Source organism: Lytechinus variegatus, chromosome 1 (genome assembly GCF_018143015.1).
Source record: "Lytechinus variegatus isolate NC3 chromosome 1, Lvar_3.0, whole genome shotgun sequence".
NCBI classification, from domain to species: Eukaryota; Metazoa; Echinodermata; class Echinoidea; order Temnopleuroida; family Toxopneustidae; genus Lytechinus; species Lytechinus variegatus.
Genome location: NC_054740.1, coordinates 18,605,808 through 18,626,020, shown reverse-complemented (window position 1 = coordinate 18,626,020; position 20,213 = coordinate 18,605,808). Strand labels below are relative to the sequence as shown.

At 34.2% G+C, this 20,213-nt stretch overlaps 1 protein-coding gene across 3 annotated transcripts in view; it reads right to left on the bottom strand.

Moving 5' to 3' along the window:
- Positions 1 to 398: 398 nt before the first annotated feature.
- LOC121408128 overlaps positions 399 to 20,213 on the bottom strand; it is a 57,254-nt gene continuing 37,439 nt past the window's right edge. For all 3 annotated transcript variants that reach the window (XM_041599463.1, XM_041599470.1, XM_041599458.1), the window contains 9 exons: positions 10,734 to 10,972; positions 10,136 to 10,217; positions 9,532 to 9,690; positions 8,989 to 9,044; positions 8,166 to 8,345; positions 7,605 to 7,703; positions 6,852 to 6,971; positions 6,218 to 6,315; positions 399 to 5,765 (listed from right to left, as the gene is read on the bottom strand). In XM_041599463.1, the coding sequence (XP_041455397.1) occupies positions 5,507 to 5,765; positions 6,218 to 6,315; positions 6,852 to 6,971; positions 7,605 to 7,703; positions 8,166 to 8,345; positions 8,989 to 9,044; positions 9,532 to 9,690; positions 10,136 to 10,217; positions 10,734 to 10,972 (1,292 nt within the window). In that variant the 3' untranslated portion in view covers positions 399 to 5,506. The remainder of the gene's footprint in view (positions 5,766 to 6,217; positions 6,316 to 6,851; positions 6,972 to 7,604; positions 7,704 to 8,165; positions 8,346 to 8,988; positions 9,045 to 9,531; positions 9,691 to 10,135; positions 10,218 to 10,733; positions 10,973 to 20,213) is intronic.

Here is a 20,213-nt window from a genome sequence, read left to right as displayed (position 1 = left end):
TTACGAGCGACTTAACGGACGTTTCGAGATCCTTTCTTGTGGTGAATGATATCCACCAAGTTTTCATTGACGTTGACTTAGCGCCTAAGAAAGGATTACCGATTGTTCATGAAGTTGCCTGTAACTTTCTAACAGCCTAAACACCTATTCGAGGTCACCATGTCAACCCAAATCAAATCACTCATTAACCAAAACAAGTATACACAAGCTATTAATTTCCACTAGTTTTATGCTCTGTGATACTGGAAAGGACCCTCTGGTGTACAAGGCCTTTCGAATGAAGATGAGTTTTCAGCCGAAGAGAGATAGAGGAAAAAGAATGAAAATAGTAACAGAGAAAAGGGCACATATTTTCTCCACAGAGTATACAAAACGCTTTGAAACATGAATATTAGATATAAACAAAAACTTTTATTGTACACCTGAAATAAAACATGCAAATATTTTGAAGATATACATGAAATAAACATTTCCCATTTTCTCTTAAAACCAACAAATTTATGGGTCAACAACAAATTTACAGCTACATAAAAAGATGTGTTCATGATGATTATTATTCTTTTTGATACACAAATAAGGAAGTCAAAAACTTCATTTTGAAATACACTCCCCTTCCCTCTCTCCTTTAACAACAAGCATGTATTACACAAAAGCTGCAATAAATATTTTGTCTTTTTTTAAATATGTTAATTTATAATATTGGCATCATTCATAATGTACAGACACAATATATAAATACACACCAAAAGCATTTGGATTTTCACCAATATCCATGGTAACATATAGAATGCGCACATATATCTTCACAACCCTACATGAGTAGTATCTATTTTACACATTGTATCATCAGGGGACCGTTTCATGAAAGTTGTCAACACTGAAAAGTTGTCTTTCTCCGACAGTTACCGTAGTAACAGTCAGTGCTGACAACTTTCATGAAACACCCACCAGAAAGCAACATACTATAGATTTTAACAAGCACACAACTAGATTGCAGGACAAGACTTTTTCATCAAACAGACAAATTGATATCAATTATGTTCTCTTTTATCTGTCTGTCTGTCTGCCATTAAATGCTGCTTTAAAATTCATTTTCACACACTAAGTGCCATTACAAGAAAAAATTTATTGTGTTTTGATCAAATGTTTGTACATCATTTCCTTACAGCATGATCACAAATGGAAAGAGCCAGGACTTTACTAAAAACTTGAGAAATATCTGTTAGAGGAAAGTAGAGATCGAAATATTGAGGTGACTTAGTTCAATAATTTAAGTGATATTGCTGTTATAAATGTGACATGATTGCTGCAATTTGTTTCATCTACATTAAGTAGATAGTTAAAGTATGATATGTCCAATTGCTAAACAAATAAAAATATTTCTTTTGGTTCTTTTGAACAGACAATATTTCTATTTTTAAGATCAATAAAGAAATAAAAGGTGGTGTTAAAGGATAAATACATAAAGAAAATGCTGAAAAATCAATTTGCACAGAGTGAAACTATGACATTAATGCTTGTTTTTTAAACAATTCACACAGAATATTTCCTTTAAACATGAAAGACAATCACAGATAGAAATAAATTTGCTAAAACACCAAGAAATCTAACACACATGTTGAACCATAATGCAATGAAAGAGAGCTTAGAAGAGAAACAGATTGAGAGAAAATATACAGACACAATGAAAGAACACTTCAAAACTTTATACAAAGACAGATGCAACAAAAATAGCATCTTGCAACATGTTACTTTTGTACAGGGAGCTTACAGACACGTCTACTCATTGCTAAGGTTTGCTAAAAATATGTTAATAGAAAAAGGGAGAATGTGGAACCAACAGTCAAATTTGTCTAAATTTTCTATTACAGTTACTATTCAGAATTAATCACAATTCTATTTGGCTCCATTAAATAGTATACACTATCTGCATTGACAGTTACAGCTCAATATTTTACTCTCAATATTCTCTTACAAGATGCAAACTTTGAGAGAGTTGAAAAGCCAGTAGTGGTTCGTATTTTACTGGCTATCATGAAGATAATGAAATCATCATAGCTTACGATATTATTGGCTGTGCTAACTGTTAACAGTCACCAAATATACCATTAACATGACAACAATGTTAAAGTGACAAATAATATCTGACAGGGTGTGCCTAGCTTACAACAAATACACATGATTATGCCCTAAGAACTAAAATATCTTTTATGTTTCCTCCATATAAAATTAACATTTTTGTAAGCCAATCCTGTTTTGATTATTAACATTCCTATCAAAATGAACTATCACTACCAACATTTTTTTTGGAATGTAGAGAATGCACTTTGTCTGAAATTTGCAACACCTTGTTCAAACATGATATCTACAATCCTAAAATTATGAAGTACAGATTTACTAGATTCAAATACATAGGCTTCTTAACCCATTATTTGACAAGTTATAAGATTTTCAAAAGAATTAATGTGTTCATTTATTTCCCCCGTATTTCACATAACTCATATAGTGTTCCCGGTACATATCTTTTACTCAAGAATTAGATTATAAATGAAAAATAACAAATGTGGTATTTTCTTTTTTTTTCATAATTCATTAAAAACAAAGCAATGAAAAACTACATCAAAATTGATTGATTTTATTTAAGAAAATAATGATAAATAAGAAAATAATCACAAATAGAGGGAAGGTGAAAAATGAAGACACAAGGGGAAAAAGGAAAACATCCATAAAAAGGAAGATTTCTTAAAATCTAAACACTAAAACATCATCAACCATCCTAAATACTATAGATCATAGTGTACTATAGAAGATTGTGGTGCAGTGTGTGATTAAAACATGTAATGAAAACCCATCACCGATCTAACACTTGATAGAGTAGCACCAATTAAAGCAGTAAGAAGGGATCAAGAAACCAGTCTCATAGATTGGTCCCTTACTTCCCTAAGATAGAAATAAACAAACATGCAATCCATGATCATTGCACTTTACCGAAGTTCACATCTGCAACAACTAAACCCCCATAAAATAAATATGAAATTTCCTCTACTTTAAATTATATCTGCTTCATAATCAATGCTTTAGAGCATATTTTATCATCTAACCAAGTATTCTGCAGGAATATGAATTCCTTAACTTGAAAAAATGGTTTGTTCACTACTTGATAATTTCATTTACATTAGCAATGTCTTGAAATTATTCACATAAATCAGATATATACCTGATTTTTGTTTCAATTATATGAAACAATTTTATGTTCACACACATGTTCTAGCATGCAGTGTCTTTCATCTAAGAATACCAAGCTCTGATTTCTATTCAAATCAAGCTTCCGCAATGCGTCTCTTATGTTATCTACTTCTATATTGGTAGACATCTGGCATCTAACCAAACAATATCTAGTTCCAAACACCAATTTTAAAGATTCAATTGGCAGTATGTTTTAATATGTATAATTAGTATATATTTAATATGTGCAGTGCTCATGTTTAGCCTATTCCTGATAGCACGATCTATATTAATGTTAGAATTATTAAGAGGAATAGTTGTTATCCAGATGTAAGCTTTGGTAAAGTGCAATGTTCGTAATCTATCCACTAGATAGGAATAATTTAACTATGAAATGACACATCATTTACACAATGCTTGATATACAGATCTTTCATGAGGTAATTACAAAGAGCATAATTTGATAGAAAGTTTTAAAAATAAAGTAAAATAATCAATAGAATATAATTACACAAATAAACATTTTATTTACAATCAGAAATATTCATTATATTTTAGAAAGAGATATGTGTCGGGAGAGGATACAAGGTCAGAGGTCATACTCTTGGTGGAAACAATCAATTAAACCCCTTTAACACAATCACACAGATACTACACAATGGGACTACACCAACAACTCTTCAATTACCATGGTATTATGATAATTCATCATTTATCTCATCTTTAAATCTATTCCCCACAAGAATATTTGAACGAATATGATCTTTAAGCCTTACTGGCACTGTAACCTATCGCTTCATGAATACTTAACAAGTGAACTGCTTTAGAATAATTTATTGGTGCTTAACATCTAATAGTAGACTATCTTCAACAAACAAAACAGAAAGTTTTATTTCCAAATAAAGGCAATATATCTTTGTCTTTGGCACCCAAGAATATATAAATGGCACACTGAAAAAAAGCGAAAGAAAAAAAAGAGTAGTTTCCATTCTAAATAAAGTATATCACATGTTTCACTTCTATGACATTGAATTAAGTGATTGAAATAATCACTAGAACTCCAAAAGACACAAGAAAATAGTAGTCAAAGGAATATTTTTTATGGAGATTAATAAGCATGCAAGGGACACACTATTTATATAAAAATCAGTGTATTTTTCTGAACAACCAGCTTTAAATATCATGCTTAATGATGATATATATTCTTAAAAGAAATGAAGATTTTGTAAAATTCATGGCATGTATAATTTATAATAAGTGGCAAACAAATATGAAAGAGAGAAACAGAAATACTTTTATGTCCATTTTCAAGAGTAGCATATTTTTATTTCATGTTTCACCATAACTATGGAGGTTACTTATTCAGTATTAAGTACATTTCAATCTCTCTTTCATATTATTTTCTTTTTTTAAATTAATTCATTATTTCTTGAGTTGCTTTTTTCCTCACATATTGAAATCTCAGAGGCTCATATTATAATATGACAATCAAGAGAATGCTGAAAAGTATTGGCATTATATGAGTTTATTACTGTTAAATCTCACAACATTGACTAATTTCAGATGCAAACAATCATTATTATTTTTTTACTGAATTCAAACAGTTTTGACTATTTGACTACTGTTTACAAAATGAAATAGTTGTTAGGTACACATACTGTTCTACTGCTGAATACACTACAGTCCAACTTTACTTATTATCATAACAAGGTTTAATTCAAATAAATGTCTACTGTTTGATGTTGTACTGACTACCATTCATGTCTGTTTGTTTAAAATTTATAATTTCAGTAAAACCTTTCAAACACACTTTAAATCCTTGTTTCACATTCATCTTACTGCTCCGATGCATCATTTGCTAAGCACATAATTTTTGTATAATATGCCACTTGTAACATCGTTGCCTCATTTATCATAATCATCCTCTACTCGAATATTGCAACATTTAACCTTTTGATGACCTTAATCTCAAAACCCATTAAATTTTATATCACTATCTTCCTTCTTGTCTCAGAATATTGCAAGAAGATAAATCACAACTCGTTGAATCTTCAGAATATTGCAATGTGGAATATTCAGCGATCTGATGAGAAGCGCCCTCTATCATCCACATGATGACATTCTGGGCATACGATGAAGGCATCTTCTACTAGATACCACGGTGGTATTGACCAATACAAGCGATATCCTGCATCTTCATTGAACATTCAAACGCATCTGCTTGTACCTCATTAGTAGACCCATGCGAGCACATCCTTCTTCTTCATCATCATCTTTACGATTAATGCGGATGGTTTGGTGAGAATACGCCGCTTTCATGACTCTCCGTGGAGCTTGATCGCGAGAAGCCTTTCCGTGCTCCTGTCGGTGATGGGGACGGTGAAGGGGTCGACGTTGCTTTGAAGCGGGGTGGGGGTGAAAGGTTATCACCTTGGTTTAGTCTCCACATCAACTCCTCGTTCTCCATGGAAAGTCTCTTATTGACGCTACTCTCACGCTCGTATGAGGCCCGCAAGTGAACATGCTCAGTTGATAGTTGCCTGTTTGAGGAATAGCAAGAATTAACAATGAAAAACATCTAATTTTCTCAAACTCATCTTACTTTCTTGCTTTCCTTACATTTCACCTAATATAATAATTCTCCTAACACTGCTTTAAGGTGCAAGATGCATATTTTAAATTTTGCTTTTTTTTTTTTCCTTTTCTTGGTTTCTCTCTAAGCAAACAAAATCTCATCTCTCAAATGCATGCCTTGCACAAGATATTCACAAGACTCCTCTCTAATCATATATGATTTTAATAATTCTATCTACATTTCTTTTTATTTGTCTTTATCTTCATGCTCCTTTAGTCATGCAAGTTCAAAGTTATAGCTATATTATGAGGCGAATTAGATTCAACCTATGTATGTTTGACTGTAAAATCTCTACAAAAGTTGCCCATTTCAGGTCTCTTCTGCTATCTAGTATACATATAGATTGTTCCTACATACCTTTCATATTCTGTTTTGCGTTGCATGAGTGCTTGGACGTCTTCAACCTTCGCTGTCAAGTTCTTAATCCTCTCATCTTTATCAGGAATCAAGTCAACCTAAGAAAAAAGGGAAGCATAATCACAATGTTGGAACCCTGTATTTTTTGTTCAATGATAAATCTACAAGAAGGAGAGCATACCGTACACAGACATGAAGGAGGAACATGCACCCATAGAATGAGAGGAGCAGGAGCAGATATGACAGACTTCCTGTGTTTTCTTTTCTATTGGGAAATTATATAACATATGTTCCACTGACATACACTGTGTGGGACCTTCTTGAAAATATTTTATCTCAATTTATTTTCTAGTTTAAGGACTTGTTATGCCCTCAAATTATCATGTCTTGAGCAGTTTATGATGTGAAAAAAGAATAGAAGTACAATAGAAGAATAGTAGAAGTAGAATCACATAATTGTGAGTTGGATGTACAAAAAGGGATGGTTCTTTCATTGAATTGCCCCATTACAGTCTTTGTTTTCAATTACTTTGCATTCTTATCAACAAACTTGAATTCACAGAACCAAAAATATAAAATTATCACCACAACGAATGGACTTAAGTTGTATTGTAGTTTCTTTAAATATACTAACCTCTTTTTGAAGAGCCATCTTTCCTATCCTGAGGTCATGTATCTCTTGATTCTTAATCTCCATGACAGCTTTCATACTGGCTACCTCGTCTGGTAGATGCTTGTACTGAGCTATGGCAGCCTGAAAGACAAAACAATGAAACTGAAATTTCCTTCATACCCTATACAGCTGTGATTTATGTTCATATACCATGTTTCTAATCCCTTAAATTGGGCATTTGCCATACATATTAAGTTAACCTTTTCTATCCCTGTCATTTTAAGGGCCAATATATACTGTATTTTTACAATGCTTTTCATTTATACTTCAAACTTATATTTATTTGGCCAATAAGACAATAAAGGGAAATGGCCTTTGTAGAATCAACATCACCACCACTACATTTACATCAAATTGAATATCTAGAAGATTTAGATAGGTGTAAATTTCTCTCTGCGAACAATCCTAGGAATGAACTACATGTCTAAACTGAAACCCTTAACAATTACCTTTGGGAAATATATTACAAGAGTAATACCAAGCATCAGGCATAATCTGTGTAGATACCATAGAGAGACAAATCTTCAGTCAATCAGTCTGTAAACTAATCTACAAGATTTTATCAAATTACTTTGATAAAAGTACGTAATTTTTTGGTTATTGTTTTGGAGGAGAAAATAACGCTTCATTAGCTGGTAAGGCAGTCCATAAGGTTCCACATAAATAAGGTTATTTGGACACAAATGAAGTCTGAATATCATTTTGAATATTTACCTGAACTTTGGCATCATCATCTTTTCTTAAAGCTTCCTCTAATTCTTGCGTTCTTTTGATTTGACAATCACATTGGTACTTCCATTTGAAAATCTCATCCTGACAAAATAAAACAAGTAAATATTCAACATACATGTATTATGAGGAGAATATACAAGTCTAACAGGTGTATGTATAGGTCACAGAGTGAATTTTCTTGATCAAACTGAGATGAGTGACAGCTCAACTAAAGCATCACTCAAAATCTAATTGCCTATAAAAAGAACATCTAAAATTAACCAATACCAGTTCCTTGGTTCAATGTATATCAGCAAAATTATAATCAAATGTTGATTTACATATCTGAATCCATAAATAGCCCTTGTAGCACATAATCTTCCTTTAAGCATTAATGTTTTCTTAGCAATCAGGTAGGAAATTACCATCACCACAACCAACATATCTCAACAAATAAATGGCAAGTTTGATGTAAACAATAAATCCAAGCTCATATTTCACTTATAATTAGGACAACACTACACTTAATACATTGAGAAGTCTCAATATATTTGATATATTTACCTGTAGCTCTCTAATCCTCTCCTCTGCATCCCTCTTAACAGTCTCTATCTCCTTGTCTTTCTCTCTTGTAATCTCTTCTATATGATCTATGTGATTCTGATTGATCTGAGCTACATGCTCTGCATGTTGGTCCTCAATATCATGGATTAAACTTTGATGACTCGCTGTCATGTCACACATCTGGATATAAAAATAGGAAATATGTTAGTGCATCATTCGTCTTTTGGGGGTTACAGGTGTTATTACAAAAAAGGCCACATTCACTAATCACTATCATCATTACAATCATTGATACTATCATCACTCATCATCATCACCAAAACCACCACCACCACCATAATAATAATAGATAGCATTTATGAGGTGCCGAATTATCTAGTTGCCTATTCAATGGCGCACTATATATTACCCCGGCTGTAGCTCCAGCTGCAAAGGCGTTAGTGAATTCAAGGAATTAATCCTGCCGGGTACCCATTTACCTCACCAGGGTCGAGTGCAGCACAGTGTGGATAAATTTCTTGCTGAAGGAAAACACGCCATGGCTAGGATTCGAACCCACGACCCTCTGTTTGAAAGACGAGAGTCAGAACCACTAGACCACGACGCACCCATCACCATCACCACCATAATCACCCATCATCATCGTCACCACCACCACCACCACCAACATCATAATCATCACCCTCATCATCACTGCAAACATAACTATCATCATTATCACCAACATTATCACTATCAACATCATCCAACAACCATCATCACCATCCTTATCACCCCGGCCACCACCACCACCACTACCCCTCTATCTTCCATCATTCCTCACCTCTTGTTGGTGGCCATCAGCTAGTCTTCTAATTTCCTGTGTGTGTTCAGTGGCCACTGTGAGGGGAAATATGGAAATATGGTTGTTTAAATTTGTCTTAAAAAATTAATTTCTTTGTAAATTCTATCAAATATACCATTTTATCGAAATAAAGGAACTTAAACTAGTGACTCTTATACCTCTACATTGAAGAATATCAAATAACAACTATTAACAAAATTTTAAAAAAAGTTTCAGTTTAACCCATTAAGAAAATCTGCCAGAAGAGCAACTGCCCATGAACAAGGGACTCCCTCAAGAGGTATGTAAGACCAACACATTATCCAAAAACAATACTCCAGAGTTATTTTTATCCTGATTATCCTAAACTCAAGACTTCATTGATCTATTTTTTTTATTATCTGACATCACTTGACGTGATACAACTCAGAAACAGATGATTTTCCAAGCTGAATGTATAAAAGAAGAGGATTTTATTATACCATGTTATGCCTTTTTATAAAACACATTCTTGTCAGTAATAAAAGCAGACTTCCTACTCACTTGTTTGTATATCCTTGCTATGCTTGGCCCTGAGTGTCTCGGTAAGATCTCTAATCTCCTCCATATGAAGGAGCTCTGTTCTCCTAATCTCCTCTTCATGGGTATGTGTCTCCATGTTTAGCTCCTCCTGGAGACGACAAATCTCTGCCTCTTGTTGAGCTAAGATGAAGAAATAATAAGAGCAAATTGTTACTTGTTGCAGTCATCCTGAAACACAGCTCCTTGGAGGTTACTGTGCAATGTTAACCATTAAATCGCCTGATACAGGCATGTATATACATTATCCTTTGAGCAACCTTTTATCGTGATGATTGTTTGATGCAAAATAAAGAGTGTACTCTTTATTTGGCCATGAGATTATTAAGTTGCATTGAAAATATATGAATTAATACCAGACCAAATAGATTTAAGGTGCAATTCATTAATATAACTGTTCAAGCCCTGCTTATTTCAGAGCATTGCAACTCTTCATACGAGGTCCAGTGTATTATACTATGGGATTGTCCATCTACATTTCATCAATCTACATCAGCCTATAGCCCATACATTATTCTGGCTTATCAACCAGTCATGATAAATAATGAGAATTGCAATAATAAAATACCTGTTTTAATTGTTGACATTGTCACCTGCTTCTGCAGCTTTTCATTCTTAGCTTTGAGATAGGGAGCAGAGAAGCCATCGACCTGTACAAACAAAACAGACAAAATAGAAAAATAATCTATGAAATTGAGACAAAATGAGTGATTCTTCTGTTGCAAAGTCCATTTGTAGGTCTAGTTAAAAATGAAATACACCTTCCACACACATACAAACACACTGAAATAACCAATGACAATAATGATACAAATGATAATCATTATATTGATTCCTGCTCACAAAGTCATATCAATTTCTATATCATATGATTTCTTTGTTATTTTTTAAGGTTTTATAAGTTAGGGCACCTTTCCTAGGAATAATTAACCATTTAATTCGAGAATTAAACAAATAAAACTAATATTATTCATTATTTCTTTAATAATATTACTAGTTCTTTGCATGGGAACACTTGAACAAGCTCTCTCATTCTTTCAATTTGTATTGTGCATCTCTGAATAGAATATCAAAACATGAATGACTCTTCCTAATTTTCTATTGTATTCATCATAACCTTTATGAATTGTTTTGATATTATAACAACAGATAAATCTATTACTGACCTCATGTGAGAGGTATTTGACAATGGTTGCCATGGCATCAAAACCCTTGGTAGCATCCTGGAGTTGTTCTTTGGCTTTGGAAAGCTGGTGAAACCTTGTCTCACATAGCGACTCAAGACGTTTGATCTCTTGCGATGCTTCACCGTTGACGAGCGACGTATAGACCAGATCTGGTGGGGATGCATGTAGGGTGTGGGCTGTCGTCTTGGGTTTGTGACCATGTTTGTCCTGATGGGGGTCTATGGAAGACAAAAAGAGAAAAGAATAAAGGAACATATTTTATGTTGTTTACTTAAAATCTGTTAATATACAGGTACACGTATGTGATACAAATATATAAAAAGAATGCACTTAATTCGAGACTGCTGGTCTTATGCTCTGATTAAGACTTGATGAATATGATTTGTTTGGCTTAGATATTCAAAAGGTTGGAGATGACTTGGAATTTGATACTCAACAGTTTGAATTGCAAATGTCAAAGTATTTTCATAGCAGGACTGACCAGGGTTGGAACTGATTCACCAACTGTAAGACTTCCTTCCCCCTTCCCACTCACTACTCATTAAACAGTTGGAAAGACTAGGGGTCTCTACAACAGGATACTCCATCCCTTTCCTTACCCCCTCACTTCATAGCTGCCAGAGGCTAAGTGGGAATTTATACTATATTTCTACTTTGACATAGCCACACTACATATGCCCAATGCAGGGAGTGTTTGAATTTATTATAAAAATCACCTACAGGTGTCAATAGCCCCTATCCTCCTAATCATACAGTGAAAATATGTAGATATGTATTAAGGGGACAATGGATAGTATGGACTATAGGCAGTGATTTTGTGATGTATTTGGTACATCGGGGGGGGGGGGGGGAGGGGGGCAAGATGACCCTCTCCAATAGGCTGCTGTATAAAATTTGAACAGGATTGCCACCAATGGTATGCACTTAAGACAAAGACCCTGATCATTTTACAAATTAACTAAGAGAGAATTCAAATGGCTGCTAAACAGTATGAAGCATAAGCGACAAACAGTACAACAATACAACAGTCACTAATCCAGTTGAGTCACCGATCACCTAACACTCTATATCAAGAGGTACTTCATAATGTTTCCCACATGTTCAACAAGCCCATCTAAATATTCATATGAGTAGAGCAGAAGTCATCTTACACATGCACAATGCTGAAGAAGTAAGTCCCATATCTTCTTTTGAAAATAACTTGCAGAGGATAAACAGAAACTGACTTTTCAAGAAATCTCTAATAAACAGCTTAGCCAATATTCCAGTGATTCAACCAGTTCTGCATTCAAGATCTAGTTCAAACCTTGTCAAACAATTCTTCCACAATAGCACTATTATGCCTGCAATTAATGAGCTGAATAGCATTCGGTTATAGTACTTGTTCCTATCCTGTTATTTAAACATACAATGTATAATTATTCAGTCCGATGTGCTATATCCTGTGCCCTGTGACCGAAAGAAAAGTGTTAGGAAGATAACGCTTGGATCAGTTCCTCCTTCAGAAGTGTGTGATGATAATTTGTACTTTAAGAGTAATCAAAGCATAACTTATTCTTTACAGATAGAGATCTTTCACTGATATAAAGGACTTTCTATAGAATTTCATTAGTTTCATTCTAGTTTAATTAGGGTAGACTTCTCTACAAATAGAGTCTTTTGCCTTATTCTAGGACTTTTCAATGTCATTACTTTCAACAAACCAAGTTATCAACGAGTACATATACAGTGGTGCTACTAAAATTCTGTATTTCATTCTGCATAAATATTTTATCAACGAAAAGCTCACATTCCACTAACCCAACAGAAATGAAACACTTTGTAATAAAAAAATATTAGGAAAATAATGTAACAACACCTACCTCCAAATATTGATGGAAGTAGACTACAAAAGTACATATTTAATCCTTTCTCAGTTCAAACAGCACATTGACAAGATGATTAGTTACTCTATGAAGACATATTGCATACTACTCTACACGATTGTATTTTTGTTTACCGGTAGCTCCCTGCTGAAGTAATCATTATTGAAGCTATAAACAGGACTTATCTCACCCATTCACTTTCAGAATGAATTAGAAATAGGCAGAGTTTTGGAAAGGAAGTGACAAGTAATGAAATCTTAAATACGGAGGCCATTTTGCGGTCAAAATATAACATCCTGTTAGGAATGATTTACACACCTTGTGATAAAACTAATGAATTCAAAGGTACAGTTCACCTATATGGATGGTATTACTAAGATTAAAACCATTAGGTGGAAAAATATAAAATTCATAATAAATCATAACTGTGTAATCGAGTCAAAACTAAATAGCTAAAGGAATAAATAAAATCATGAAAATCAAACCACTCAAGCTACTTATGATGACAAATAAATCTCCTCATTACCACACTGACATCCAAGTCGATGTGCTTCTATAGCAAGAAAAGATTTCTAACACGAGTGGAAGTTTCGGTCAGGAAATATTCGCTGCATTGTCACATTTTCCTGAATAATTTCACTTAAAGCTTCACACCCGATGTAGCATACAGGATACTAGACTAGGAAACACTTGGTGATGGAGACAATGTGTCTAATCATTCTTAGAGACAAAAGGTTACATCTGTCCAAACGATTAACTTTCAAGGCTTGTCTAACATTAAGAACAGCAACAGGAATACATATCTCATAGTGCCTTTTTTCTACAGGCCTGCATGTTATGAGTTTAAAATAGTCACCATATGCTATACTGGTGGAATGAGCTCTGAAACACCATTCTGATATTATGAATACTATCATTCCAACTATTAATTTATATACCTTTTGATCAATGAAATAACTATATTAATTTATTCATTTGTTAACTTGTATTTGGCCGTTTGTTGTATCTAGATTCCTGTCAATATATTCCGTTAGTGACTTAACAAAGGACACTTCCGATATCCACCAAACATCTATGAAAATCATATTAGAAATAACATAGACAGAAGGCCCGGTTCCAATACAGTGAGAGTCTAACGTCATATCCTTTAATTATATCACACATACACGCCATTCTATCCAATACCATATCATACCTAATAGCCCATGCTACCATTTCATACTTCGCTCACACCCTCATACACATCATAACAAAATCCTATGTATTATTTCCTACTTGACATGGTGTACAGGTGCTTTCATTAATAATATATATGGTCAAAATTACACAATTTGAAGAAGCAAGAAAGAAATTTAGAAGGATGGTCCAATACGTGCTTCCTTTACGTTAGTTGTAATCAGCATATGAACTCTGGGGTTTGCCAAGGGCAGATGCCAGAATATTTCAGGGTCTTATTTGAATATCCTCCTTTAGATGTGTCCACCCACCCCCCCCCCAAAAAAAAAAAATATATATTAAGATAGATAGATAGAAAGACAAATTAATAAATAAAATTAATAAATAAATTAAAAAAACATTTCTTTTTCTATATTTCCTATATGAATGTTCTAAACTTCTATCTCTTAAATTAAAATTTCTTTCCATAACAATAGTTTATGTACAAGTGGTGTTTTTCTTCACTCATTGAATTCATCTATTGAATATAAACAACAAAATTGTATTAAAACACAATGGCTACAGCCAGAGAATTAATGACAATTAGCACCTTCAGTACTCTACATACAAGATACAATTAGTTTACAAGTTGCCTTTAATAATCTAAATCATAAATATAATGATATTCCTCAAGTATTTTCATTGGGTACAAAGTTGGCACCACAAATAAAATAATCTCTAGATATCATTCTAAATCTAAATCAAGTATCAGACATCATGTTACTACACACTGCTACATCATAAATACTAGATATTGATCATAGACTATATTTAGATATATCCAGGCGGCACGAATACAATTGGATTTGTATTTTTTCTTTTATGGGCGAGATGATTATGAGTACATTTTAATTCCTTTTTCCTAAATCCTTTCAGGGCTATCCAAATCTTTTTAATACCCTGTCATGTTATGTTTGAATCTTTGCCAAGGTTTGAAAATGTACATGTACAATGTATGACATGGTCTTGACTGTACTTTTGGGCTCATATTATGGGACTATATATTTCCTTAATGAGATTTAGTGTTCAAAATAAAGCAAGCCATTTTTTAATTTATTAAAGTCACTTCGTAATTTACAAAGTCTTGTAAAGGGAATTGATTATACTAATAACAGAAACTTAACAGAATCTTAACAGAATTTCTGAAATTCAAGTCTATAAGACAAAATAGAATTTCTGAAATTGTACTCCTTGAAATTCTGGTATTACAAAGGGAAAAATATGATAAGATACTGAAAGTTTGCCCCCTACCCCCCCAAAAAAATACATGTAAATAAAGAAAATCTAATCAATTTGTAGGGAAAGGGTATAAAAGAGCAGTAAAGTAAATGAGAGAGAAGGAAAGCGAGGGGGGATGGAAAAACAACACAGGTTGCAGTCCATAAACATTATTCTCTTTCAAAATGTTAAAATTGGAAAGGGAAGTGTCGCCATGGTAACCACTTCCACAGTGGAAGGTGGATATTTATCAAGCTGATAGACTGCTCAACAATCAGAATAAAACATCTCCTGGGTCCCGTTGCAGAAAGAGTTGCAATCAATCGCAACTCTAAAGAGTCATGCGCAACTTGATTTTCAACCAATCAGCAGCGCGCATTTGGGACTTGAATTTGATTTTTTGACTTGCGTTTAAATGCAACTCTTTCTGCAACGGACCCCTGGACTAAAAGATCTTTGAAAGTGAGGAAATATGGTGGGCTATGACTGCAGGATACACCCATCTACAGACTTATGGCTGCCAAAAGAATGATCACATACTATCATGGTGGGAATAAAGAGTCAACATTTTAAGGATCAGTTAACTTTCAATTATTTTCAAATATATAAGGCTGGTCTTTCTATGCTTCAGTAAACAGTACTTCATATTAGTTGGACAAAATTAGATAATTTAATAAAGAAATAATCAAACCCCCCCAAAAAAGAAAAAGAATATATATACATATATATTTCTTGGACATCATGGACGAATATGACATTCATTGAGAGTGCAATTCCCAAGGTTTTTTTTCTCACACGAAAGATGTAATTCATTTAAACAAAACTTACTCCTGATCTTGTACTAAAAATGACATTGCAATTTAGCATGAAGCTGAATTCAATATTCAAATATGAATTAAGACATTAACAACCAACAATTTTTCAATTTTTCATAAAATGAGTTAAATTGTTCATACAATGAGCAAGCATGCATTTAACTTTCAATTATGAGATATTTTAATAAATGCATTTATGATTTGACCATCCACTCTACAAATTCTACCCTTCAGATCCCCTGACTACATATCTCATTTACTTACCCCTTCTGACTACATATCTCACTTACTAACCCCTTTTCCATCACCATACCTTACCCATATAATTAAAACAAACATCTCATCCCCCACGATTCCTCTCCTCTCTCGAGGGTAAGAAACAGGTGCGTGGTCCTTTACCCCCTCCTACCAGTCCACTTCCTGCCCCTCCCCCACTCATTTTAAATGTCATCCTAAGCTAAGTAAAAGGATGGATCAAGTTACCCTTGCATGGAAGTCTCTATTAAAACTTAAAATCTTTGAGGAACCTTGAAGAAAGTTATGAAATGACTTTAGATTAGAATGAGGGGGGACAGAACAGGGAAGGGGGGTAACCAAAGTATATCTTTTAATACTTACTTTACGAAAAGTAGAGAGCCCCAATAAGAAGTAAATGCATACGAATTATATTACTTTATGCAACTGAATGACTACATAAACCCCATCACAAAGGAAAATAAATAAAATGACTAAATCAAGTTGAAAATTCAATTACAATATAACAGGTGTTACAAGACAACAAAGGGTCGGCAAGAAAAATTGTCCCAATTTTTTATAAAAAGTCTTATTTTGAAGGGAAAAAAATATTTAAAAATGGAATCTCCCAAATCCCTATCTTAGCCACCTAATACATCACATATCCAAACAATAGAGGACAGCTGTTATTGTGCAACTAAATTATATATCAGCATATCTTTTTATATAGTACTTGGCAGTCAGTAACCTCACTAATATCAACAGAGTGAGTTTGAAGAAAGATACGAACATGATATCTACCCTTCAACTTGGCTTGGTGTTGACAACACTCTGTCCGTGTCCAAACAATATGAGTGGCGATCCGCTGACCCAATGTGACCTTCAGCGGAGATATGCAAGGTCGTATTCCCACAGCAACGCCATTGGTGCGTGAGTGAAGCCTGCCTGTAAACATGACGCAAAATGGCCGCTCCAAGCATATCACCATGCACTCATGTTTAAGGTCCGCAAGTTGGCTCTTACCAGTAACAGATTGTCCTATTCCAAACTCAAAGTCAACCACTGCTCTCAAATAGCATCCGATGGTAACGTGTTAATCTCTTGGTAAGTGCATGAGTGCGTCAGCACCATTCCTTACCCCCCTCGCACCCCCTTCCTTGGGTACAAGAGGCCCCCTCCACTATCACCAGTGAGTCCTTCCATGGGAAGCTTCCTGGATGATTTCAATTCAATCTATGTCAAAGAGCCCTCTATGGTTGCCTTGATGTCAGCTACAAATAGACCTAAGGAAGTAGTCATTACCAATAGCCCATCGCTGACAGCACCCGACAGCAACTAACACATCTACATTGCACTAATCAACAAATTATCTCCGCTAATCGGCGATACCTTACGAATTGTAACAGGATATTGGTTTAGAATCAGCAGATTTGGAATCAAGAGTAGCTGTATCTCTAGCATTCCCTTGTCAGTTCAGACCCTTATTCCCTGGTTGATAGGTGAGTCAGGATAGTCACAGTCCTTTCCTAATGGTCCTGTCACACCCAGGCATTTTATCCAGAGTATGCTGATGTGTGTATGGATAACCGTTTTCTCATTTAATCCTATTTGCTGGTATCAAGAATTACCTTTCACTCGCAACACAAAGTGATTCCTTGATATAAAGAATATGACTTCTTGAGAGTTTGTATCGTTACAAACACAATTCTTGATATAAAGTATGGAATGCTTGATGTAACGAAATGGGATTAAATAAGAAAATGGCTAGTCATACATACATCGGCAAGCATTGGGTAAACGTGCAGGTGTGGCAGTAGGCCAGTTTGGGGCCTTGTGAGAGGAATGTAGCATTCCCTTCCAAACATGACAAGTGTGACAGCCCCCCCCCCCAACCATCTCAGACTCCCATCCCCACCATCTAACAGAGAAGACAGTCGATAAGAAATGCCAGACGATTCCTCGGGACAGGAGATATCTGTATTTCCCGTTCTCAAATTTTCTCTTTATTTTCCCAACCTTTCCTGCTTCAGTCATCACAAATGATCAGCTCACAGACGGGTGTTTCCTTTATGAATACAGGAGAGTGACAGACAGAAATGGGTGTCCTCTGTGACTTTTTACATTTTTCGTGAAAAAAGGGTCTTCAAATTTTGAGAAAATTTTAAAACAAAGCAACTGGGTATAAACAAGTATCTCCCTGCATCTGCCTTCATTATTGTTGATTTTGAGTTATTCAACAGTTCATCATTAATAATCTGATAATTTCAAAACATTGAATTACCTATTTAAATCAGGTAAGTTTACTATCACATTTTCCTACGCAAAAGCTTTGGAAAGATCCCTAAGTTATGATAGCATATTCCATCATTTAATACAGTTCTTCTGTCTTACAAATCATATTTTGGTGATTATTTGACACTTCATAAACTGATTTCATGTGCAAGGGATTAGCATGTATTTAATAGTCAGAGGCATAGGCGTTCTTCCAATCAAATCCAAATGACATCACAAACTTGAAGTCTGATAGGCAGGCTGTATATCACATGAAGAGGATAGAGATCTACTGCTTGGTTTGGATAACAGCATGCTTTCCAGCAAACCTTCTAAAAGTCCATGAATACATTCCCAAAAATCTTGCAGCATCACAGAACATGACACTGACTCACATCTGAATTCATGTTTCAAACCTAATTAACAAATTGATCCACTTGAAATCACCACACCTAAATTTCATTATGACTCTAAATATAGCCAAAACAGGAATGCCAACTATCTCCTCTCATCTCAATTTAATCCAGTGTTATATTCCCTTTCCAAAAGTTAAATTGTGGTATTATCCCTTTTAATGCAAAAGTTACAAATATTTGGATGCTACGAATTCTGAAAATACTATGAAGTATGAATAAACACACTGTGAGTAATTGGTTTTTTACAAAAATGAGTAATTAGTTCCAAAATGGACATTTATAAGTTATTTATATTGAAAATAACTGTTTTTCTATGCTTACATGTATATTCTCGAGCAGGATACAAAACTTGTTTCATCTAATCTACAAGCATAGAATAACCATATGATATTACATTTTACAAATTACATTGATGTTACTTGAGACAGATTTTTTTCTTCTTAAATCATTAATACAGTAGGAAATTGTTAGGCCAATTTTCAAATATGCCATAATAATCAACACTTTGATATAGGCATCCATTGGAAAGACAAGGCAGAAAATCAGATGCAAAAAAAGAAAGACAACTGATATATGACTATGATCAACTGAAGTAGTTTACAAGCTCAGTATTATCAAAAACTCCTTTTTCATATTCCTACTTTGAAGATTACCGAGACTCAGAAAGGATCAAAGCATAATCCAACGCAGAACTTGATCATGCAGATTGAAAATCACTTGTTTCTTTTAATGTCTACATGACAATGACCAGAAGGTTTCTAATCCATGAGATTTATGACAAGATGATGATCATCTGCTACTAATAAACTGGATGACTACTCAGGGCTGGGATGAAAATAATTGAACTTCAAAAGTGATCCCAGGGATAAATCCTTTCTGGATGTCGGATTAAAGCCATTCAGGTCACTGATGGGAAGATAATCCAAAGAGATTAGTTTGAAGAATAGATGTTGAAGGTACGGTAGAAGTAGAACAAGACAATGACTTCAGGTTGCATCTTTGGTGAAAGTCAGACTGCAAGGTGATATCAAGGGAGTATTTCATGAAACAAATCATCATTGCATTTTCATGGACAAGTGTTACAAGCTATTGAAATCCCTGCATCGGATTGGCTGAAAGCAAATAGTTAGTGAAAATCACTGATAAACTCTCCATGAAAAGCTCTCCTGCAGTATTTGCTGGTTACAAAGTAGTAATTAAAAGTACTAAGGGCATGGTTTTAAAAAAATTAAATCAAATGAGTTAACTAGGACAGCTAGGACATGAGTAGCAATTACAAATCTAATGATGGCTTAGTGTGATCCATGGCTTTGTTGAAACATTAATATCTCAACTTTTATAGGAACTTCAAATGATATCCATTGGTTTCATCCTCTTAAAACCTATTGACTTGTGAACTATCTATTTCCCACATTGCATAGGGAC